Consider the following 26,234-nt stretch of genomic DNA (forward strand, 5'->3'; position numbering starts at 1 on the left):
CTGAAATAATCCTAAATTTGTGTGTGCTATCTATTTCCTGCTGGGACCCTGATGATTACACAGACCATGTCTGTTTTGGCCACAGAACAGGCAAACTGCCTAAAAGTGATGTAAAATCATGTATTGGGATTTAATTTCCAGGCCCTGACATCTGTGGCTTTGGCAACAACAAAGTACAAGTCATCCTTCATTATCAAGGGAAATATCATGAGAACAACAAGACCATCAAGTGCAGGGTGAGTGTGTGGGCTGGTCATTAGCCTTGGGAGAAGGGCAAGCATTTTGAATATGTTATCTGATTTAATGTTTATAACACCCCTCTGAATTAAGTATTATCATCTCCATTTTGCAGATTAGAAAATAGAAAGTGGTATAAATTATAGGAGTTCACACAGAAGAAACTGATCTGAAAGACAAGAAGTCATATAAAGTTGTATCTTGGAACAAGGGTCAGCAAGTTCCCATTCCCCACTGCTAGATACTGGAAGAGATGGGGGATGTGGGGAGTGCTGAACTTAGAAATAGGTGGTGAGTTTACCTTAGGAACATCTTGGCTAGAGAGATCTAGGTTGGCTGGTGGGTAAGAGCTGGATTTCATCAGCAACTCAACAGGAAGTCACTGAATGTCAACTCTGTATTAGGCCTTGGACTGGGGATAGAGTGAGTCAGGCGTGACCTCTGTTCTCACAGAACTCAGAGTCTAGTAAAGGTAAGAGTCAAACAAAGGAGAATGACTATTTCGTGTAATAGGGGTCTATAAGAGCATGGAGGAGACCCCCCCCCCCCCCCCACCTGACCTGGTGTCTTCGGAAATGCTTCTTAGAAAAGGTTTCCCCTGTGCTGAACTTTGAATGATGAGCACGAATGGGCCTTGTAAAGGAAGGTGACAATTTTTGGAAGGATTGAGCTACTAGAAGAGGTAATCATATGAGAAAAGTTAAGGAGGCTTGAGAAAGAGTAGCACTGAAGAAGTTCAGCCCAACCAGAGCACAGGGGAGAGGCAGAGACCGAGTCCAGAGCAGCCCCTAGAACCTGGGCCTTTGGAAAACTTGTTTTCAGGGCAAAGTCCTTCCCTACCAGGACGGTACAGGAGCTGTACATACAGGGACTCCCTGGGATCCTGCTCAGGGTAGGCCTTGTTCTGAAACATGCAGATATAGCAGATGAGTCAGACCCGATCCTTGCTATTGAGAAGATTAGAGTCTAGTGGGACAGACAGAAAACCAGAAAAGAAAAAAGGATGACCAGAGTTATGATGAAGGGAAGGATGGGAACTAAGGGAGACCAGAGGAGTGTGTACTTAGGAGAATGAGACCCAAAGACTCTTTTGGGTTAACCAGAGAAATAGGATGAGGAATATGATAAAGTGTGTTTGTGACTATGTGGGAGGTGGCATTCAGGAACTGAGGGTCTGTTTTAGATGGTGCATTTAATGCTTGAGGTCCAACAGGGGACTGAAATATTCCTCTTTCCCTTTCTAGATCAATAAAGACACTCACCCGTACACTCTCATTATTCACCCCAGTGCTACTTATGAAGTCAAAATCGACAATAAGCAAGTAGAAGCTGGGGAATTGGAGGACGACTGGACCTTCTTGCCTCCCAGAAGATAAAAAACCCCTATGCCCAGAAACCAAGAAAATGGGATGAACAGCTGCAAATAGAAGATGGTGAAGATAAGAAACCTGAGGTCAGAAGGTGTTTCCTAGGAAGCAACAGGGGATCTTAGCTGTGGGGATGGGCAAAGGAGGCTGAAAACAATGGAGCACAAACCAGAGACAACAGTCCCTCAAGGAGGTTTCCAGCTAAATACTGGTATCCAAAGAAGCATGGAGGGAAGAGGAAAGCACCTCACATTTGTTCAGGATCTATTGATCCTGCTAGCAGCCTCAATGAGGATAAGGAAACTGACACTTAAAAATGAAGTGACTTGCCCAAGCTCACATACATTAGAACCAACATTTGAATCTGGATATCTTTCATACCAAAGTTACTGAAATGGGAAATGTATGGAATATACGGACTGATTCATTATTAGTCACTGGAAAGCCATACTGGATACAGGAATGAATAGAACAATTCAGGGACTGTGAATCCTCTTGGGTTTCAGAATCTAGTGAGGGATGCAGGCAGGTACACAGATGCAGGTCACACTGTGTAATTAATGGTGAGAGTCAGGGAAGCCAAATCCTGTGGGAGCCATGAGTAGGTTCCTAATTCAGGTTGAGTTGGGGTGTAGGTGATGTTGGGACTCTGGGGTCAGACAGATATGGGTTTGTATCGGAGTACCACCATTTACTAACTATAACATCCCACCTATAAACAGACTTTGGGCAAGGAACTTACCTGCTGTGAAATTTCACAAATAGGGTTTTTATAATATCTATATGTGAAAGCTGTTGTAAAGATTAAATGAGCTAATATACATAATTTAGTGCCTGGTACATAATAAGTCCTTAATACATGGCATTTATATATTAATCATGTACTGAATTTCAAAGAGCAAATTCACTAGAGCAAGGAAAATTGAGTTGAAGGGAAGATATTCCAGACCCACAGCAGGTACGAAGACACATCAGTTAAGCAGAAAGTGACATGGTTATGCGAAGAACTGAAAGCTGTAGTTTAGTATTTTGGGAAGATAAAGTTCAAGGTGGTGATTAAGTGGGAGATGAGTTGGAACGGTCTGTTGGAGCCAGGTCATAGAGGGCCTCACCTGCTGGGCTGCTGCTCCTTAGGGCAGAGCAGATTCAGCTTCATGAGGACGAGATGCTCAGGGTTAAGTGAGGAGCAGCATGGCACCCAGCAACTGGAATTCATTCCCTAAGGAGAGGCCTAGAGAAGTGGGCAAGCCCCAGCCGTGTGTAAGGAGACTCAATGGGCTCCAAATCTAGGAGGAAGGAGGTATGGTCAGGTAATTAAGGCAGATGATCAAGCAGTGTCTAGACCTTCAGTACCCTGGGAAAATTAGGGGCTGGGTTAGTTCCAGACCCAGCAGGCAGGGTCAAAGCAGCAAGACTAACCATAGACCCTTCCTCCTGGTGTGGACCACACACCTGATGTAGTCAGGGATGGATCTAGGCCTGGGGTAGAGGGAAGAGACTCAGGCCTCTATGCTCCCTGTTTGAGTGGACCTAGAGAAGGTAGCCACTACTTAGGTAGGCTGGATATATCAAGTCTATAGACCCCAGGATGAGATGCTGACTGTTAATATTTCAGAACCACAAAGCAGCTGAGAGAGCCCAGGAACCAGGGAACTTTATGCTGGTGAAAGACTGTGAGCCTAGTGCAGTTAGCATCAAAGCATTTAAGTCTGAGAAATGGTCAGTACCAAGGTGAACTGCCAGGTAGATAGAGCAGAACTTTAGAGGCTCCAGAGCAGAAGAAATATGAAAGTTAGGACAAGCTGTAACTTGGAGTTGTCTTAGGAAATAGAAGGGACCTGGGGTACAAAGGAGGACTGATACAGATCTGAGAGCATGACCTTCCAAGTGCCAGGTCACTAAAACAGGTCTTTACGAAGAGGGACCCAGGCTAGAAGATTTGTTCTAATGATGGGGCATATGACTGTGGAAGGGAGAGGGCCAGGATAAGGAAAACTCCCAGCTTCTTTGAGCTTAAAGTTGTCAGGGTCAGAAGGATGGAGAATCTGAGGAGAGGCTGGATTGCTTAAAGGCTTTTTCTCTGCCGCATGTATTGGATTTGTTTGCAGAGTCTTGAGCTGGGCTTTCATAGGGATGAGGACAGGAGAGCACCAGGTGCAAGGCACCAGGTCCACTTGACGTACTCAGGACCCCAATTTCATTCTGGCCCACTCATCTGTCTTCATGGAGGAACGTTTTATTTTAGGACTGGGAAGACTTTGAATACATCCCTGACCCAGAAGCCGAGAAGCCAGACGACTGGAATGAGGCAATGGATGGGGAGTGGGAAGGGCCCCTGATACCAAACGTGAAGTATAAGGTGAGCGGCAGTGTGGGGGGAAGGAAGGGGGTCTCTCCTTCCAATCAGTGTGAGAAATAAGACAGAAGAGATGGTGTAAACTTTAATTTACAGAACAGAAACACTAAGATGCTGTGATCATCTTCCTGCTTCCCCATTGCCCCCTGCCCTGTTTCCCTCCATGAGTTTGTAGCTTCATCTGGGCCCTGTACTCACGGCTGTGTCTGGCTGGGAGCAGGCGGGCTGGTCAAGGTCGATGCTGGGAAGCAGAGGTCCAGGGAGCCCTAAGCAAGGAGTTTGTCCCAAGTGGTGGATAACAGCCAAAGGAACATGATCAAAACAGGAAATGGGTCTGGGGTCAGGGACCAGAAGTCTCAGAAGTGGTCCAGAAAGGGGAAGAGTAGGACATGAATAGCCAAACATGCTGGGGTAGGGGGGCTTCTTTTTAAGGGCCAAGTCCGGAACTAAAGGAATCAACTATCAAATGGTCCAGAGATAGGACTGACTGAAGTAAGTATTGTTTTATTTGGCCCCAGTTTCCTGTGCTGCACACCACGAAGAGAATGGCCTCAAGTCCAGAGTCCGTAGATGGTGTTCCCTATGAAGCTACGTTTCTTAACCCCATAATCAAACTTGCACAGAGAGCTGGGACCAGGCTCATAATGGGTCTCTGCCACCTTGTTCAGATCCCTCTGGGGAGAAAGGGGAACCTGGAAGGGTCTTGTGAGTTAGCTCAAAGAAAAGGAAAGAAGCTCCAGGAAGCCTGCTCTGAATCCTTATGCCTAATCCACAATTGTCTTTATAAACTGATTAGTCTTTCTAAACTGATTAGTCTTTCTAATTGCATGAGAAGAATGGAAAAATACTAATGCCACGTTCACTCTTTGGTTCTTTGCTTAGGGGAAATGGAAACCTCGGATCATTGACAATTCCAAGTACCAGGGGGAGTGGATTCATCCAGAAATAGACAATCCTGAATATAAGCCTGACCCCAACATTTGCCACTATTACAACATCAGTGTCCTTGGCCTGGACCTTTGGCAGGTAAAGCTCTCTGGGCTCAGAGCCATTGAACAACAGTCCCTCTGAAGTTTGCACAAAGTGAAGAGAACTCCAGTCTGGAAATTACAAGAACTGAATGAGTCTTATTCTTTCTAAATTTCAAACTGTTCATCTTTAAAATGGGGCTAGTTATATTTATCCTGATAATTATAATGGCTAAAATTTACTGAGTCTCTACCCTATACCAAGCTCTATTTCAGGGACTCTGCAAATGCCATTTAATTCTCACTATGAAATCCCCTGTACCTAAATGTGGAAACTGACATTCAGAAAAGTTAGCTAATTTGCCCGAAGACACATCTGGTAAGCAGAGAAGCTGGGATTTGAGTACAGGCCTTTCTGAGGCTAGATTCAGTGTTCTAATAGTTTGCATTGCTAGTCTGGTCCTATATAAATCTTGGGGGGTTGTTCTGGAGATAAAAGGGAATCAGAGATGTGGTAAAACTCTGAAATGCTAAAATCCGCAGAGAGATGTTGGGGCTGATTGTCCCAGCCATGATGACAAATCCTGACTTCACCTCCCCCTTCCTGGCTCTGACTGGAAGGGAAAGAGGGGGGCTCAGAAACTCAGGCTGTCGGATTGTTGTTTTCTTCCAACGAGACCTGTTATGATTCTTCCCCAGCTCGAGAGAAACACAGTACCTCAAATGCACGCCCCAGAGGGAAAACTTTAGCCCAGGAGACCTCTTGGAAACTACAATCTATGTAGTATTGGAATTCCTTTGGAGAGGAAGGAAAAGTAAATATTACTATCGGCTTATTATTACCCCATGTTATATTTGAGGGAATTAAGAATCAGAAGTGTCACGTGATGTGCCCAAGAGCACACAGGTAGTGTATGGGAGAAGCAGGATTCAAATACCTGTCAGCCTAAGTCCTTTACTGACTACATCCAGTGTACAATGGAGCCTCTAGAAAGTGAAGCCACTGGTTATTGGGTGTATTCTGGAATGTTTCAGGGCCAGGGAAATCTCTGTCTCCGACCAGTGATTTCTACACTTCAGGGCTGCTAAAGGTCTCTTGAACAGACACCCACTATTTGACGTTTTTTTGGATTATTTATTTCAACTTTATTGGTTTCCTGATTCAGTGACGTCAGCATACAAGTGTAAGGAGATGAGGTAGGTAAATTACCAGGTACACAGTAGGGGTTCAGGAGAGACGGAAAGAAGAAAGAGCAGAGGGACATATGTTCTTCTTTGTTTGCTTTCTTATCTGAAGAATATGGATACACTCTCTACAAGTTCCCATTACCTCTTTTTTTTCAGTTGTCCCTTTTAATAATAGGAACTTTCTACATCTTGTAAAAATATGTGGTCATGTTAACATGCCTAATCTGATTGTTTCCTTAAAATGTGTTGGGTTTTTTTCCCATAGAAAACATTAAGGCACACACTAAACAGTATCTTTGTTCATCTACAAAATTTTAAAATTATTTGGCAGTAATTGCTCTGAGTTCTATCTTCCTCCCCCAATAGGCAAAACTTCCTATTTGAGAATTTAAACCGTGCTGAAGGAGTGTTTCTCAAACTGTCATATGCATATGAATCATTCAGATCTTAATAAAGTGCAGATTCTGATCCAGCAGGTCTGGGATGAATCTTGAGAGACAACATTTCTGAAACTCCAGCAAGATCTCTTTATCTATTTTTCCTCTTGTAACACAGTTCTGCACAATGCTGACATCACCCTTGCAGGCATCCTGTTAACTTCTAGTTGGGTCTGGCACTCCCAAGTCCTACTCCACCCTACTCACTTAGCCAACCCAGCACATCCAGCTCACCACAGGGTCCCTGCATCTCACTGGAAAGCCTAGTGACTCTCAGCGTGGAAATGGGCGGGATTCGCTCACTGGCTCTACTCCAGCCTGGGTTTCCAAATGCTCTGTGAACCCATCACCCTCTGCATCAGGTCCTAGCCTAGTAAGTTTCTTAACCTTTCTGCTTAGTTCCCGATCCAGCCTGCTCTCTTCCATACAAAATTCCTTTTCTTTCCCCTTAGGCGGAAGATACTGCCGTCTTTCACTGGGACAGAGGCTCGAGGAGATGGTAGTGAACAAAGAAAACACTTTCTCTTAGTTTTGGGACTCCTTATGATCTTTGAAGGAGTACAGCCTAGCAGTCATAATGCAGAGCACGTTGACATTCCTTAGGTCATATGGTCTGTGTCACAGCCCTATAGGGCTTGAAGGTAGGGTTTATCATCTTCATTTTATTGACCAAGAAGTGGAGGCCTTAGAGAGGTGATATGACTTGTCAAGATCTCATAGCTAGTAAGTGGCTAAATCTATACTTTTTCCATTTTATGATTCAAGTGGGACATCAAGGAAACTAGGTAACTTTCAGTGAATTAATTTTTTAGGCTTTATAGTCTCACGAAAGTCTTTCAAACAAGTTCTCTCCTGAGAAGTGTGTGAAGGAAACATGGAAGTTATATTTTCTTTCATTGTCCAGATAAAAACATGGAGACACAGAGAGGATAGAGTAGACTGAGGTCCCTCCAGTAGTGAGGTTTATCCAGCAGGACTGGCCGTCATGTCCTGATTCTCAGCTGGAGGCAGAGTTTAGTGTAAGGGGGCTGGAGGAAAAGGAGCACCAAAGAGAACAGGGGAGATTGGAAACATTTCTTGTGGAGTAGGAAAAATGGAAGAGCCAAAAAATGAGCAGTTCTCTAACCAACTCAAACAACTCTAACAACTCAAAAAAGAAAAACAAAACATCCAACTCAAAAAAGAAAAAAACAATCCCAAAGAAAAAAATCGTAAAGTTTCATAAAAAATTATTAAAACAGATTTTTCAAATTGCTCAGAGGAAATTAACAATCTCTATCCAAATCTGATCTGATCTGATCCAAAGTGGCTATTTTGTCATTTATTTTTCTGCTGAAGGCAGGTTTGGTGAGATGATGTAAGCCAAATAAACTTCTTTCTTATTTAAAAAAGCAAAACAAAACTTTTTCAAACCTTCAGAGGGAGGCTATGGGGATAACACATGCTGCAAACTTTCTCCTGGTCACACAACTGCTCTCACACAATTAATTTGCTGATTTATTTAACATAGTGCTGAAGTTTAAAAATCCAGAATGACCCCCCTGTGTTTCTTTTGAAACATATACAGATACTGAAAAATTATGATAATAACTTACAATTTATCAAATGACTATTATAAACACTGTGTTTTATGACTGTTATAAACACTGTATTATTTCTAATGCTCATGACAACACTGCAAGGGAGTTATTTTTAATACTTCACTTGTGAGGGAATAAATAGATGGGGAAACAATGGAAACAGTGACAGACTTTATTTTCTTGGGCTCTAAAATCACTGCAGATGGTGACTGCAGCCATGAAATTAAAAGACGCTTACTCCTTGGAAGAAAAGCTATGACAAAGCTAGACAGCATATTAAAAAGCAGAGACATACTTTGTTGACAAAGGTCTGTCTAGTCAAAGCTATGGTTTTTCCAGTAGTCATATACAATTATGAGAGTTGGACCATAAAGAAAGTTGAGCACCAAAGAATTGATGCTTTTGAAGTGTGGTGTTGGAGAAGACTCTTGAGAGTCCCTTGGACTGCAAGGAGATCCAACCAGTCCATTCTAAAGGAAATCAGTCCTGAATACTCATTGGAAGGACTGATGCTGAAGCTGAAGCTCCAATACTTTGGCCACCTGATGTGAAGAACTGACTTCTTGGAAAAGACCCTGATGCTGGGCAAGATTGAAGGCAGGAGGAGAAGGGGATGACAGAGGATGAGATGGTTGGATGGCATCACTGACTCGATGGACATGAGTTTGAGTAAGTTCCAGGAGTCGGTGATGGACAGGGACTACAGCCTGGCATGCTGTGGTCCATGGGGTTGCAAAGAGTTGGACACGACTAAACAGCTGAACTGAACTATGAGGGAATAGGCTCAGAGGAGTTGAGTAACATCCCCAAAGTCACACAGATAGTATGTGGTTGAGCTGGTCTGACTCCATGACCTCTGCTCTTTCTATTCTATTTCTTTATCATTGATAAATGCTGAAAGTACTTTTTTCAGCTACTCCTTATGACATGTGGGATCTTAGTTCCCTGACTAGGGATCAAACCAGTGCCTCCTGCAATGGAATTTTGGGTTCTTAACCACTGGACCACCAGGGAAGTCCAATGAACACTGAAATTATTATACACCATTGACTAATTCATCTTTTTCTGTAATTGTAAATATTAAGTATATTATTTTAAGAAAATAGAGAAATATGGTAGAGAACTGTGCTCACACTTCTTGTCAAACCTTTTCTTTTCCTTGTATTCTTTTAGTTTTTCTGACTATATTGAGGAGAGAACCTTAAAAAGGCATGTATAAGTGATAGCAGAGGTAGATGCTGTCAATCTGAACTGGGGCGAGAGCCACTGGGCAGCAATTTGGAGCCTGACAGAGTGACGGAGATTTCTTCACAACCCTCTGAAAGAGTTGTCAGAGGCTTGGGGGACATAGCATCTTGGGAAACAGTAACGTAACTTATTTCTAGAGCAGATCAGCTAAGGTGGTACAGCATTCTGGAGCTTTTCTATTCTTAATCACTGTTGTATTCCCTCACTCCACCTCAGTTATTGATTAAAATCTCTGGGCTCCTGGCCTGGGAATATGCATTTTGCAAAGCTTCCCATTGATATTTTTTAAGCTGGTCGACTTAGTTCTAATAATCCTATCATTTCCATTTCATCAGGTGAAATCAGGCAGCATCTTTGACAATTTCCTTCCTACAAATGATGAAGAGTTTGCAGAGGAGGTTGGAAATATGACCTGGGGAACAAGAAAAGTAAGATATTCACTCATATGGATTTCCAGATGTCTGACTCCTCAGCTGTGCACTGTTCTCTGCATTTAAAAAATCAGTCTCGTAGTCATTGTCTCATTTGCTGGTTACATGGCCCTGAAAGTCAGGGTAAAGAATTTGTATTCACTGGACACCTAAAACCTTGTACCTAACTCTATGAACATTTCCAAAAGTCTCCCCACTTAGCCCTTAAAACAACCCAGCAAGACATTAGAGTTTGTTCGTTTGTTTTTAATTTTTATGGGAGTAGCATTGCTTTATAATGTTGTGTTAGTTTCTACCGTACAGCAGAATTAATCAACTACGCATAGTCCATAGGGTCGCAAAGAGTCGGACAGGACTGAGCAACTGAACCAAACTGATACATATACATATATCCCTCTTTTCAGATTTCCTTCTGATTTAGGTCACCACAGTTCATTAGAGTTTTCTATACTACTGCCGTGTATTCTTATTAGTTGTGTGTTTCATACCTAGTATCAATAGTGTATGTGTCACAAGGCAGGTATTTTTATTCCCACTTTTCAAATGTAGGAATTGAGATTCAGAGAGTATATATAAACTGTGCAAGGTCACACACAACCTTTAACTTGTTGAGTCAGAATGCACACACCTTCTGTGTCACATTCCCTGCTCACAGTATAGTGACCTTGAAGGGAGCCACCGAAGCCATTTCTGATGGACGATTTGGAGAAGGAAGCAAGGTTTGTGCTGTCTACCAGCTTCCCTGGTCTCCTAGAACTATTTTATGGGTGGAGTGATACTTGGGACAATGGCTTCTTAACGGAGCCGCCCTTCATCCAGACCTCCTGGTTCTGCAGGAAGGGCCACTGAAGCAGGTTTGTGACCAATGCCTGATTGCCCTAAAGGAGACTAGGCCCATACTTAGAGCAGTAGCAAAGCACAGGCATCAAAGAGAGATTTTTGAGAGAACTTTAGTAATTAAACTTTTCAAAGAGGCAGTGATAGAGTCACCATAGAAAAAATAAAAGTTAGACATTTTAACGCTTTTTAGTCTGTTTTTTTTTTTAATTTTGAGGTTATCATCTAACATTGTTTTATTGAAGTAATATTACATATTGGTTAAGAACATGAGTTTTAGTGCTAGATTGCTTAGGTTCAAATCCAGGCTCTATTACTTGTTAGCTGTAGGGTCTTAGGCAAGTTATTTAACCTCTTCAGTCTCCTCATCTATGAATTGTGAATACGACAGCAATTATCTTATAAGTCCCTGGCATATAGTAAAGTGAAATTGCTCAGTTGTGTCTGACCCTTTCCGACCCCATGGACTGTAGCCTACAAGGCTCCTCTGTCTGTGGAATTTTTCAGGCAAGAGTACTGGAATGGGTTGCCATTTCCTTCTCCAGGGGATCTTCCTGACCCAGGGATCAAACCCAGGTCTCCCGCATTGCAGGCAGACACTTTACCATCTGAGCCACCAGGGAAGCCTCTAAATGTTGCTTACTCAACAAAGCCTCTCTTGACCAAAGAGCAAAATCCCCATGATGACAGGCATATAGTAATTGCTCAATAAATGGTACTTATTATTATTAACCTGTATATTCACTTGGCAAATATTTTGAGTACCTGTTCAAAGTACTATTGTATTTGTTGGGGATATGCCAGTGAAATAAAACAGAAAAGTTTCCACCCTCATGGGGCTTACATTCAAGGGAGACCAATAAGAAACATACAAAGAAGTAAATATATATGATGAGATGGTGAGATAAACTACAGAGGACAAGAAAGCAAGAGAGAGGCCTGTCATCATGGGGATTTTGCTCTTCGGTCAGGAGAGGCTTTGTTGAGTAAGCAACATTTAAGTAACTTGGAGGAATAAGGAGCAAACCACACAGATATTTGGGAAGAAAAGCCTTCTGGTAGAGAGAACAGCAAATGCAAAATCCCTGAAATAGAAGCATAACTTGCTTGTCCAAGAAAGAGTAAGAAGGACAATGTAACTAGAGCTGAGTGCAAGAGAGTAGTTGCCGCCACTTCTCTGAATAAAATGGGGAGCCATTTTTAGCAAAGGAGTAATATGAACTGGCTCATAGATGAATATGTTACTCTGGCTGCTGTGTTGCAAAAGACTCTAAGAATAAAGGCAGAAGTGAGTGGTGGTGGCGAAGGCAGAGAAATGTTCAGATTCTAGATTCATTTTGAAGGCAAAATTCACAGGAATGATGGATTAGATACAAAATATGAGCGGGAGTAAAGAGGGATGGCTCCAAAGTTTTTGACTCCAGTGATTAGAAGGGTGGAGTTATTGAGATAGGGAAGAACAGGAAGGAGCATATTTGGTGTAGGAGTGGGGACAGAAACAAATAACATATTATTAAATGTTAAGTCAGATATGATGATTAGAAATCTAAATGTTAATGAGGCAACTGGATACAACCTGAATAAGAGATATAATAGTATATTTGGGAGTCATCATCCTACAGGTAATACTTGAAGACCCATGACTCTGGATGAAATCCCCTATGGAGAGGGTATGTATAGAAGGAAGATTCAAGGATGAGCTTTGGAAAGAAAGTGAAGTCACCCAGTCTTGTCTAACTCTGCGACCCCATGGACTGTAGCCCGCCAGGCTTCTAAATCCATGGAATTTTCCAGGCAAGAATACTGGAGTGGGTTGCCATTTCCTTCTCCAGAGGATCTTCCCTACCCGGGGATCAAACCCGGGTCTCCCATATTGCAGGCAGACTCTTTACCACCTGAGCCATCTGGGAATCCCGATGAGTTTTGGAGCACCCCAGTATTTAGAGATCAGGAAGAGAAAGTGGAACCAGCTAAGAAGACAGAAAAAGTAGCCAATGAGGTAGGAAGAGAACCAGAAGACTATTCTGTAGACCAAGTGAAGAAAGCATTTTAAGGGGAAAAGGAGGGATCAATTGTATTGGATGGTCAATGAAGATGAGGACTTAGAATGGACCACTGAATTTAATAACATGGAGTTCATTAGTGACTCTGACAAGAGCAGTTTCAGTGAAGTGGTACAGGGAAAAAAATGGGTTTGAAAAAGAATGAAAGAAGAACCAGAGACATAAGTATAAACTAGTGTTTTGAGGAGTTTTGTGGTTAAAAAAAAAAAAAAAAAAGGGTAGAGAGAACAGGGTGGCAGGTAAAAGGAAATGTTGGTCAAGATTTTTTGACCAATCTGCCTGCTTTTGTGTTAATGGGAATGATGCAATAAAGAGAAAAACAATATTGGAGAAAAAGAGGAGAATTGCTAGAGCACTATACTTGAGACTATGAGAGTGGATGAGATCTAGTGCTCAAGGTGCACTGGCTTCCCATAGGAGTACAGCTATTTCATCCATAATGACAGGAAAAAAGGAATGACCGTGTTAAAAATACAGGCAGGTGGGTAGACATGGTGGTGACAGTCCATGTAGTTGGATTCTCTGGGAAGCAGACAGACACCAAGATGGTGTTAGAAATGTAGGTGACTTATTGCAGGTAATGCCTGGGGAAGATGAAGATGAGGACTTAGAATGGACCACTGAATTTAGTAACATGAATTTAGAGGGTGTAGGAATAGGCACTTCTGAAAGGGGAAAGGGAAAGGAGGGTTGGGTAGGAATTATAGCCAAATGCAGCGCAGCCCCGAGAAAACCTTGCTAGCCCGACATGGCTCCAGGGGAAAAGGAGAATGAATCAAACACAGAACTATGGTAGGCTCACCAGTTAGCACTAAGGTCTCACTTGAGTTCAGTTTTAATGAATTTAAAATGAGGAGAATCAGTTTGTTTTCATTATTTTCTCTAGTCATTCTCTCTGCTTAGGTGGAGGCATGGCAAACTGGAATTAATCAGATTTGAGGACCTGTGGCTCAGAGGTTAAAGCGTCTGCCTCCAATGCAGGAGACCTGGGTTCGATCCCTGGGTCGGGAAGATCCCCTGGAGAAGGAAATGGTAACCCACTCCAGTATTCTTGCCTGGAGAATCCCATGGACAGAGAAGCCTGGTAGGCTACAGTCCATGGGGTCGCAAAGAGTCGGACACGACTGAGCGACTTCACTTTCACTTTCCAACTAAGGGAGGGAAGGGCAAGGAAGTTGAGGATGTTTGCAAGAGAGTAATCACATAAAAATACAGAAAGGAGGATAGTGAAGGTACGAGTTGGATGAGGTCCAATGAAAAGGAAATGGTTCAATGGCTTGTTATAGGTCCAGGCGGGCTTAAGGAGTTGGTAGAGTTTGGTTACCTTTGGCAAGATCTGCTTTGGTAAAGAATGGAGGGTAGAAACAGATCAGTGAATAGAGCAGTAAGAGGGAAGTAAAGAAATAGAGACGTTAACTGTGGCCAGTGCTTTCCAGGCACAAGAAAAAGAAGGCTTGACTGAAAGAGAGAGTATGCCCCCGCAACACAATAATGAGGCAAACACAACAAGATGTCAAGCATTTCCTCCCAGTAGGATCGTCAAGGGCCCCAGCCTATAGGGCATGCCGTTTCTCAATCTAGCTTTGTCTCCCAGGACTGGCTAAAAGACTATTTGGCCCAGATTCTCTGTGTTGAGGATTAAAGACCTAGAGGAGTTCCAACTCTGTCCTTTCTTTAAGGGCCCTCGAGCAGTAAAATTTATAATGGTTCTAAGGATCAAGTTCTAGAACCTGGATGACCCATTAGAGATCACAGACATTCTACTTCTGACTGCAAGTTTGTACTTGCTACAGTTCAAAAGCAAATTCAAAGAGCTTCATAAAAACTGTTTTACAGTGATATAGCAGAAAGAGGGTCAAACTCAGAACCAGAAAACCTGATTTCTAATTCTAGTTCTACAACTCACTAACTGTATAGCTTGGGCAAGTCATTTAATCAATCTGAACCTCATAGTCCTAGAAAATGGGACCTTGTACATTGTTGTAAGGAATAGAAAGCATGTGTATATTGTCTCACACCATGCTTGGCAGTGCTGTAGGCATTCAGTAAATGTTTGTTGAATCTGAACCAATTTTATTTACGAACAAATTATACACACACACATACTTCTTTCCACTCCACACATACTTCTTTCCACTCCACACATACTAAAAATTTGTATGTAAATAAACACCACACCACACCACAAATCTTTAAGTGTGTGGGGAGATGCCAGATGTTTCCAAAGTGACTTAACTTTGTTTATAGCATCTGTAAATTACTATTTTGAAATTCCATACTCTAAACAAGATGTAGAGAAGCAATGGAGAGAACTGTATGAAGAAATGGAAAAAAGAAAATGGGAAGAAGAGGCCAAGAAGAAAGAGGAAAGGGAATATGACATTTGGGGAACTGAAGAAGAGGGAAGTGAAGAAGATTCTGCTGAGGAACCAGGAAATGACAGGCAGCTGAAGGAAGATGATGATGAAAGAGCATTTCTGGGTGAAAATGTAGAAGTCCGTGTTGACCAGAAGGATGAACTATAACTGGGTAAAAGGTGGTCCCCACTCAGAGGCAAATGATACTGCTTAGAAGGAAGAATGTTCAGGAGTTTTGGTAAAATCTAGGAAGCAAAATTACTTGCTCTTTTTGAATGACATTGAATTTGTATTTCTATCCCATCGTCTTTGCTCTATATGTCTTTGGGAATGTCCCACCACCTTTGGGGGCTTCTATTTTCTTGTCAATGGAAAGGGAGTGATAATTCCTGTTTCATGAGGTTGTTTTAAGGATTAAATTAGTGATGTCTATAAAGTGCCTCCCCACTCCAGTACTCTTGCCTGGAAAATCCCATGGACGGAGGAGCCTGGAAGGCTGCAGGCCATGGGGTCGCTGAGGGTCAGATACGATTGAGTGACTTCACTTACACTTTTCACTTTCATGCATTGGAGAAGGAAATGGCAACCCACTCCAGTGTTCTTGCCTGGAGAATCCCAGGGACGGGGGAGCCTAGTGGGCTGCCGTCTATGGGGTCGCACAGAGTCAGACACGACTGAAGTGACTTAGCAGCAGAAGCAGCAGCATAAAGTGCCTGATATAAATATTCAGTCAACCAGTAGTAGCTATTACTACTATCATTTTCATGGTATTTATAAAATTAATTGACAGTAAAAGACCTTCTATATAAACTCAAGCCTCACTCTCAATTTATTCCAGTATATCCAATGATTTTATTTTATTTTAATGTCTATATTATTTGGTATTTACTGAGCAGTTCTGATAGTTGTATTTGTGGGCAATGCTATTTGATGTGTTCTTCTTGCAGGTGTATCAAGCACTTAAAAGCAAAATCGGACTTCCTCTTAAACAGTAATATTTTGTGAAACTCCTTTTGCTTCTCTGCTGTTTGGGGCCCTAATTTTTTAATTAATTACTACTTGTTTGCAGGTTTGCTGGTTTTATGTTTACCTTTTCTATACCACTGGCACACAGCATCATTATACGCATTCACATAGCTCTTTACAGATCACAAAGCACTTTCCTATCAATTTGAGCAGCTCCTGCAATGTGCTCATTTAACCCTCAGAGAAGCCATTGTAGAGGATACCATTATTATCTCCTTTTTACAGATACAGGAAGTGCTAAGAGCAGGGAAGTCACTTGCTCAGGTCAGCCTGTGAGGGACGGGGCGAGTATCTGAATTCAAGTTTGTCTGGTTCCAAAGATTATCCTTCCATTGCATTAGACTGTTGAATGAGTGAGTATTACTATTGAATACAGATAGTAGACAAGGCCCACATTGGAAAAAAATACCCTTTTAATGAAAATAATCCTAAGGTAATTTTCCTCTTTTAAAAATTTTCTCAAAAAATATACCAACAAGCAGTTGAGTGACATGTGACAACCTCTTCATATTAAGAAGCTAACTAATGTGGTTGCCAGGTACTCAAGGTCACCATCGTTGATTCCTGGCCCTACTTACTTACCAACTGTTGTAACTTGGACAAGTAATCTAACTTTTCTGGGCCTCATTTTTCACATTTGCATACTCAGCTGTGAGAATTAATGCTGACTCCTTCCTTCATTTAACTAGGACTACACTGATGACCAATCCTAGTCTAGCTGGAGCATCAAGCCCAGACACAATTATCATATGATAGCACAGGGCTACCCATTTGGGTCTGGAACACAGTAATATTAGTCACTCAGTCATGTACAATTCTTTGCAACCCCATGGACTATAGCCCGCCAGGCTCCTCTGTCCATGGGATTTCCCAGGCAAGAATACTAGAGTGGGTAGCCTTTCCCTTCTCTAGATCTTCCTGACCCAAGGATTGAACCTGGTTTGTCTGCACTGCAGGCAAATTCTTTACCATCTGAGCCACCAAGGAAGCCCAGAGAAAGATACGCATGAATCAAATTTCAGTGTCAAAAAGCACGGCACCTGGATGATAGGAATGGGGTGGTGAAGTCGCAGAGGAGCAGCAACAACTTCTTCCTTCTTTCCTGTAGGTTGGAGTCTGCTGTAGCTTCTGGGCCTTAGAATCTTTGGAATATTCTGGTTTGGGAAACGTGTCTTTGCAGGGGAGGCAAAACTTTACCTCTTCCCTCTCAGGGTCTTCAGCTGAGCCTGAGAATGTAATGTAAGACAGATGAAGTCTGAGGTCTTCAGTAGGAGTTGTTCCACATGCAAATGTATTTGTGGGGAGGAAGATGATCTCCACATCTTACTCCTCTGCTATATTGCTTATGGGATCATACTCTAGATCCTGCTGGGTTATTTGTAGTATATAAAGAAAAGTGCTGAGCTATCTTCAGTTCAGTTCAGCCACTCAGTCGTGTCCAACTCTTTTTGACCCCAGGACTGCAGCATGCCAGGCTTCCCCGTCCATGTCCATCACCAACTCCTAGAGCTTTCTCAAACTCCTGTCCATCGAGTTGGTGATGCTATCTAACCATCTCAACTTCTGTCATCCCCTTCTCCTCCTGCCTTCAATCTTGCCCAGCATCCAGGTCTTTTCTAATGAGTCAGTTCTTTGCACGAGGTGGCCAAAGTATTGGAGCTTCAGCTTCAGTATCAGTCCTTCCAGTGAATATTCAGGACTGATTTCCTTTAGGATTGATTGGTTTGATCTCCTTGCAGTCCAAGGGAGCTCTCAAGAGTCTTCTCCAACACCACAGTTCAAAAGCATCAATTTAGAGCTATCTTTCTAAAATCCAAATAAGTATGAATTGTTTAAATACATGTGGCCCCAAAGGATATCAGAAGCTTTTTGGAAATAGAGTTTGTACTAAAGTGAGTCTTCTATTTCATGGACTGAAATTACATGTGATATTGCAGGCATGGAGTGGGGATGGTGGGGTGGGGCAAGGTAAAGATAAAAGGACAGATGAACAAGAGAAAAACATACAAATTTATTCAATTTAAGTTTTATGTGACAAGGGAGCCCTCATAAGGAAATGAAGACCCAAAGAAGTGGCAAAACCTAAATGCTTTAATACAGGTTAAACAAAGAGAGTCAATTGTGGAGAAGTAACTAAAATGTACAGGGAGGCTGAAGGAAGATAAGAATTATTTTAACAATGTCAGTTTGGGTAGAATTCTCTTGGTCTCAGTTTGATAAGACTGTTTCTTTTCTCCTGGTATGTGAAGGGCAGCTCCTATGTGGGAGTTTTATCTCATGTGTTCAGGAGGAAAGGGGAGATCAAAGTGTCCCTTTTGTATCTTCTGTTTTTCAAGTCCCTTTAGCTCAAAATAACCCTTATGCCAAAGTGGCATATTTTGGGGTAGCATATCCTGGCACTTTTCATCTTTACACCTGTTTCTGTATCATAAGAGTCTTCTCATGATGAAAAAGAGCAAGGCTTCAGGTGCTGAGTCTGAATACTGTCTCGGGGCTGCGGGGCTGGTGTACGGAATCTATGCTTTAGGGTTGCCAGTCTAATAAATAAAATGCATTAATGTTAGAAATAGAGAGTTTGAAAAGACCAATCATTAACAGTGAAATTGAATTTGTAATTAAAAAAAAAAAAAGAAAAACAACCTTCCAGCAAAAAAAAAGTCCAGGGCTGGAGGACTTCCACGGTAGTCTGGTGGTTAAGAATCCATGTTTCAATGCAGGGAACAGGGGTTCAATCTCTGCTCAGGGAACTAGGATCTCACGTGCTGTGGAGCAACTAAGTCTGAAGTCACAATACCGAGCCTCTTACACTAGAGCCCATGCTGTGCAACTAGAGAAAGTCCATGCACTGAAATGAAGACCTAGGGCAGCCAGAAGACAAAAAGAAGTCCTGGACCAGACAACTTTATATGGAGTTCTACTAAACATATAAGGAAGAGTTAATACCTATCCTTCTCAAACTATTCCAAAAAACTTAAGGGGTTGGAACACTCCCAAATTTATTCTAAAAGGCCACAATTACCCTGATACCTAAACCAGACACAGACACTACAGAAAGAGAAAGTTACAAGCCAACATCTCTGATGAATATGGATGCAAAGATTCTTGACAAAATATTAGAGAACCAGATCCAATGATATATAAAAGGACCATACACTGTGATCAAGTGGGATTATTCCCAGGATGCAAAGATAGTTCAATGTCAATCAATGTGATATACTTCATTAACAAAAGGAGAGATAAAAATCATATGATCATCTCAATAAACACAGAAAAAACATTTGACAGAATTCAACATCTATTCATGATAAAAAACTACCATCAAATTGGTATTTGTTTTTGTTGTTCAGTTGCTAAGTCATGTCTGAGTGTTTGCAACCCCTTGGACTGCAGCACTCCCGGCTTCCGTGTCCTTCAGTGTCTCCTGGAGTTTGCTCAAACTCATGTCCATTCAGTCAGTGATGCTATCTAACCATCTCATCTTCTGCTGCCCGCTTCCTGTCCTGCCTTCAATCTTTCCCAGCCTCAGGGTCTTTTCCAATGAGTTGGCTCTTTGCATCAGGTGGCCAAAGGATTGGAGCTTCAGCTTCCAGTGAATATTCAGTGTTGATTTCCTTTAGGATTGACTGGTTTGATCTCCTTGCTGTCCAAGGGATTCTCAAGAGTCTTCTCCAGCAACACAACTTGAAAGCATCAATTTGTCGACACTTGGCCTTCTTTATGGCCCAACTCTCACATCCATACGTGACTACTGGAAAAACCATCAGTCAGTTCAGTTCAGTCATTCACTCATGTCCAACTCTTTGCAACCCCATAGACTGCAGCACACCAGGCTTCCCTGTCCATCACCAACTCCTGGAGCTTACTCAAACTCATGTCCATCCAGTCCGTGATGCCATCCAACCATCTCATCCTCTGTCATCCCCTTCTCCTCCTGCCTTCAATCTTTCCCAGCATCAGGGTCTTTTCCAAGGAGTCAGTTCTTCACATCAGGTGGCCAAAGTATTGGAGCTTCACCTTCAGCATCAGTCCTTCCAATGAACACCCAGGACTGATTTCTTTAGAATGGACTGGTTGGATCTCCTTGCAGTCCAAGGGACTCTCAAGAGCCTTCTCCAACACCACAGTTCAGAAGCATCAATTCTTTGGCGCTCAGTTTTCTTTATAGTTCAACTCTCACATCCATACATGACTGCTGGAAAAAACAAAAAAAAGCTTTGACTAGACAGACCTCTGTTGGCAAAGTAATGTCTCTGCTTTTTAATAGGAGTCTAGATTGGTCATAGCTTTTCTTCCAAGGAGCAAGTGTCTTTTTACTTCATGGCTGCAGTGACTATCTACAGTGATTTTGGAGCCAGAAAATAATAAAGTCTGTTGCTGTTTCCACTGTTTTCCCATCTATTTCCCATGAAGTGATGGGACCAGATGCCATGATCTTAGTTTTCTGAATGTTGAGTTTTAAGCCAACTTTTTCACTCTCCTCTTTCACCTTCATCAAGAGCCTCTTTAGTTCTTCTTCACTTTCTGCCATAAGGGTGGTGTCATCTACATATAGATTATGTAGGTTATTGATATTTCTCCTGGCAATCTTGATTCCAGCTTGTGCTTCATCCAGCCCAGCATTTCGCATGATGTACTCTGCATATAAGTTAAATAAGCAGGGTGACAATATGCAGCCTTGATGTACTCCTTTCCCGATTTGGAACGAGTCTGTTGTTCCATGTCCAGTTCTAAATGTTGCTTCTTGACCTGCATACAGATTTCTCAGGAGGCAGGTCAGGTGGTCTGGTATGCCCATCTCTTTAAGAATTTTCCACAGTTTGTTGTGATCCACACAGTCAAAGGCTTTGGTGTAGTCAATAAAGCTGAAGTAGATATTTTTCTGGAACTCTCGCTTTTTCCATGATCCAACAGATGTTGGCAATTTGATCTCTGGTTCCTCTGCCTTTTCTAAAACCAGCTTGAACATCAGGAAGTTTACCATTCATGTACTGTTGAAGCCTGGCTTGGAGAATTTTGAGCATTACTTTGCTAGCATGTGAGATGAGTGCAAATGTGTGGTAGTTTGAACATTCTTTGTCCTTGCCTTTTTTTTGGGATTGGAATGAAAACTGACCTTTTCCAGTCCTGTGGCCACTGCTGAGTTTTCCAAATTTGATGGCATAGTGAGTGCAGCACTTTCACAGCATCATCTTTCAGGATTTGAAATAGCTCAACTGGAATTCCATCACCTCCACCAGCTTTGTTCATAGTGATGCTTCCTAAGGCCCACTTGACTTCGCATTCCAGGATGTCTGGCTCTACGTGAGTGATCATACCATTGTGTTTATCTGGGTCATGAAGATCTTTTTTGTATAGTCCTGCTGTGTATTCTTGGTACCTCTTAATATCTTCTGCTTCTGTTAGGTCCATACCATTTCTTCATTTATTGTGCCCATCTTTGCATGAAATGTTCCCTTGGTATCTCTAATTTGGAAAAACCATAGCTTTGACTATATGGACCTTTATTGGCATAGTGATGCTTTCGCTTTTTAATATGCTGTCTAGGTTGGTGATAGCTTTCCTTCCTAGGAGAAAGCATCTTTTAATTTCATGGCTGTAGTTACGACCAGCAGTGATTTTGGAGACCAAGAAAATAAAATCTGTCACTGCTTCCACTTTTCCCCTTCTATTTGCCATTAAGTGATAAGACCAGATGCCATGCTCTTAGTTTTTTGAATGTTGAGTTTTAAAACAGTTTTTTCACTCTTCTTTTCATCTTCATCAAGTGGCTCTGAGGGAACATATATCAACATAATATAGGCCATATATGATAAACCCACAGATAATACCATCTTAAGGGTAAAAAACTGAAAGCATTTCCTCTTAAGATCAGGAACAAGACAAGAAGCCTATTCTTTTTTTTTTAACTTTTAATTTTTATTGTAGTATAGCCAATTAACAATGTTGTGATAGTTTAAGGTGGACAACAAAGGGACTCAGCCATTCATATACAGGTATCCATTCTCCCCCACATCCCCCTCCCATCTAGGCTGGCACATAACATTGAGTAGAGTTCCATGCACAGCAATATTTTTTGGCTCTATCTCCTAAGGCAAAAGAAACAAAGTGAAAAATAAACAAATAAACTTAAAAGCTTTTGCATAGCAAAGGAAACTAATGACAAAACGGAAGACAGCCTATTGAATGGGAGAAAATATTTGCAAATGATATAACTGATAAGGGATTAATGTCCAAAATGTATAAACTTCTTATATAACTCAATATCAAAAGATAAACAACTTGATTAAGAAATGGGAAGGAAAAAAAATGGGAAGAAAGACATTTTCCCAGAGAGATTTAGATGTCCAGCAGACACATGAAAAGATGTTCAACATCGCTAATTATTAGAAAAATGCAGGGGGGAGGGTGTGGCGGGGAAGCACTGATAACATTTGGGATGTAAAGACACTTTGTATCTGAAGGATCAGCAGGTAGATATGTGTTAGACTGAAAGACACCTAGAAAGGTAAAGGTGATAGGTATTAAGAATGTGAGATTTAGGAGACACAGTTCTCCATGGAACACTTCATGTTGTCACTAAGTAATTAGAACCTTTTTACACTTTGTCAGCTGTACTGTTTTTGAAAATTCTGTTGCCCTAGGATTGTACCTTCCATCTGCCAGATAAAGCTGAATGGACTCTGGGTTGATTTTCATCGTTATTGTCACAGATAAAAACTTTTGACAGTTACCCCATAATAAATCTGAATTATCCCAGATTGTTGCTGATTTTGCATAAGAAAAAATATGTTGTATATTTTATTAAGCAGACTTTGTCAGCTATCCTCTGTTGTACATGGCCACCCACGGGCAACTATGAATTTACTTCTCCAGTGCTAAATAAATATTTCAGTTATTTAACTCCCCCCCCCCCCAAAAAAAAAAGAAAAATGCAAATCAAAACCACAATGTGATAATCACCTCACACTGGTCAGAATGACTATCATCAAAAAGAACACATAATAAATGTTGGTGAGGATGTGGAGAAAAGGGAACTCTAGTATTTTGTAGTATGTTGTGGGAATAAAATTGGTGCAGCCACTATGGAAAACAGTGTGGAGGGTTCTCAAAAACTAAAAAGAGAGCTCTGTATGGTTCATCAATTCCATTCCTGAGTATATACGTGAAGAAAATGAAAACTACCTCAAAAAGATACATGCACCCCAATGTTCACAGCAGGATTATTTACAATAGCCAAGACATGGAAATAATCTAAGTGTCCATCAACAATTGAATGGATAAGAAGGGGTGATAAGTAGCCTTTATTTTGTAATAAGTTTAAATATAGTATAAGTTTAAATAAGTTTAAATATAGTATAATATTGAATCACTGTGTTGTACAACTGAAACTATTATAATATATATATTATATATATATTATATATATAATATATATAATATATATCAGGTATGTGTGCTGTGTACTCAGTTGTATCTGACTCTGCAACCCCATGGCCACATGCAGGACTATAGCCTGTCAGGCACCTCTGTTCGTGGAATTTTCCAGGCAAGAATACTGTAATGTGTTGCCATTCCCTTCTCCAGGGGATCTTCCCAGCCCAGGGTCTGTACCCAAGTCTCATATGTCTCCTGCATTGGAAGGTGGGTTTTTTACCATTAGCACCACTGTAAAGATAAAATGCATTCATGTGGTTGTGTGCATATCTAATTTATTTCTGATGATTACTACATAATATTTCATGATATAACATTTATCACATTTTAGCTGTCTACTCTCCCAGTGACAGACAGCCAGGTTATCAAGTCACCACCATCATAAATAATACGGCAATGAATATGTTTCTGTGTCTGCATAAGAACTTCTTTGAGATATATCCCAGGAGTGCCACTGTAGGCTCATAGAATATGAGTTCTTAATTTGCATAATTTGTGTCAGATTGCTTTCCACAGCGGCTATACTAGTCCATACTTCCACCACCATGGATAAGGGTTTCAGCATCCCCACAACCCAACTGGCGGGCATTATCAATTTTTTATAGTTTAATAGATGTAAAAGTACAGTACATTTCTGTTTTAATTAACATTTCACTGATTTTTTGAGCATCTCTTTATAAGCCTTTTGACTTTTGGGTTTCCTCTCTGTTCTTGTTTTTTGCTTTTTTTTTTTTCTAGGGGTTGCTGCCCTGTTATTTATTTGCAGGAATTTTGTATATTAAAAATTTCAAATATCTTTTCTCATTCTCTTATCTAGTTACTTTGTCTACAGTGTCTTTCAGTGAATATAAATCTTTATTATTCATTAATATTATTATCTTACAGTTTGCACTTTTTAGGTTTTGCTTTTCCATTCTTCTCAGTCACAAACTATAACAGACGTCTATGTTTTTCTTTTATAATTTTACTTTTTACATTTATTATGTCTTTAATCATCTTCGAGCCAGTCTTGTATAAAATGTAGAATTGATGAAATATGGTAGTTATACTTTAAGCCTTGATATATCAATTTCTGAGGGGAATCTTAAAACCTTCTGCTACAATTATGCATTTATCTATAATATTCCTCCCTGCAGTTTTGCATATTTTAAGACTGTAAAGTTAGGTGCATCTATGTGTTTTACCTATTGCATTTTGCCTACTGTTTCTTCTATGAGTATGTAATAACTTCATCACTTGTTCTCTTTTGAAACTAAAATCCCTCTTTGACAGATACTACAGCCACAACCCAGTTCATATTTCCCCGGTGTATATTTTTTGATCTTTTTATTTTTAGTCTTTCCATCTCTTTATGTTTTAAGTGTGTGTGTCTCTGATAACCAATTTATTGTTAGATATAATTTTTAAAAATCCAGTTAGTGAGATTAATTTGTTTTCATGTAAAGTAATTGCTACATATTCAGTCACTCCTACCATCAATGTGCTATTCATTCATTTTCATCTTTAACTTCCACTTCTGTTTTTGTTTCTTTTTGAAGTATAGTTAATTTACAATGTTGTGTTAGTTTCTGGTATACAGCAAAGTGATTCAATTATACATATATAATTTTTTTATATTCATTTTATTACAATTTATTATAAGGTATTGAATATAGTTCCCTGTGCTATAAAGTAGGACTTTGTTGTTTATCTATTTTGTATTATAGAATTTTGTATCTGCTAATCCCAAACTCCTAATTTATGGCTCCCCCTGCTATCCCCTTTGGTAACCAGAAGTTTTTTATCTATGTTTGTTAGTCCATTTCTGTTTTGTAAATAGGTTCATTTTTATCATATTTTGAATTTCACATATAGATGATATCATATGATACTTGTCTTTCTCTGTCTGACTTTCTTCACTTAGTATGGTAATCCCTAAGTACATCCATGGTGCTACAAATGGCGTTAGTTCATTCTCTTTTATGGCTGAGTAGTATTTCATTATTTATATACGTGTATTATATATACACATATATATGTATTATATAACATCTTCATTACCTAGTTATCTGTTGATAGACATTTAGGTTGCTTCCATATTGTAAGTTGTGCTTCTGTGAACACTGGGGTGCATGTGTCTTTTTTAATTAGAGTTTTCCCCAGGAGTGGGATTGCTGGCTCCCATGGTAACTCTATTTTTAATTTTTTAAGGAAGCTCCATACTGTCTCCATAGTTAGTTCACCAATATATATTCCCACCAACAGTGTATGATGGTTCCCTTTTCTCCACACCCTCTTTAGCATTTACTATTTGTAGACTTTTTGATGATGGCCATTCTGAACAATGTGAAATGGTTTTGATTTGTACTTCTCTAATAATTAACGATGTTGAGCATTTTTTCATGTGCTTATTGGCCATCTGTATGTCCTCTTTGGTCTTCTCTGTGGCTCAGATGGTAAAGAATCTGCCTGCAATACAGGAGACCTGGGTTTGATCCCTGGATAGGGAAGGTCCCCTGGAGAAGGGCATGGTAACCCACTTCATTATTCTTGCCTAGAGAATCCCCATGGACAGGGAAGCCTGGCATGCTACAGTCCATGGGATTCGCAGAGTCGGACACAACTGAGGAACTAAGCATAGCACAGCATGTCTTCTTAGCAGAAATGTCTATTTAAGTCCTCTGCCCATTTTTTGATTGGGTTGTTTTTCTGTTATTGAGTTATAT

General features: G+C 40.8%; 1 protein-coding gene and 1 long non-coding RNA gene across 7 annotated transcripts in view; both read left to right on the forward strand.

The window, feature by feature from the left end:
• The first annotated feature begins 3,535 nt into the window (after nucleotides 1–3,535).
• EPS15 (epidermal growth factor receptor pathway substrate 15) overlaps nucleotides 3,536–26,234 on the forward strand; it is a 190,932-nt gene continuing 168,233 nt past the window's right edge. Inside the window, exons 1-3 of one of the 6 annotated variants that reach the window (XM_027537284.1) lie at nucleotides 3,536–3,963; nucleotides 4,843–4,986; nucleotides 9,717–9,809. In XM_027537284.1, coding sequence (XP_027393085.1) covers nucleotides 3,916–3,963; nucleotides 4,843–4,986; nucleotides 9,717–9,809 — 285 coding nt within the window. In that variant the 5' untranslated portion in view covers nucleotides 3,536–3,915. The remainder of the gene's footprint in view (nucleotides 3,964–4,842; nucleotides 4,987–9,716; nucleotides 9,810–26,234) is intronic. The other 5 variants (XM_027537291.1, XM_027537282.1, XM_027537281.1 and 2 more) reach the window with 5 other exon arrangements.
• Nucleotides 10,756–22,995, forward strand: LOC113889901. Its single transcript, XR_003510372.1, has 3 exons — nucleotides 10,756–10,765; nucleotides 18,282–18,286; nucleotides 22,493–22,995. It is a non-coding gene; the product is annotated as an uncharacterized LOC113889901 (long non-coding RNA).

This window comes from Bos indicus x Bos taurus, chromosome 3, assembly GCF_003369695.1.
Source record: "Bos indicus x Bos taurus breed Angus x Brahman F1 hybrid chromosome 3, Bos_hybrid_MaternalHap_v2.0, whole genome shotgun sequence".
Classification (NCBI taxonomy): Eukaryota; Metazoa; Chordata; class Mammalia; order Artiodactyla; family Bovidae; genus Bos; species Bos indicus x Bos taurus.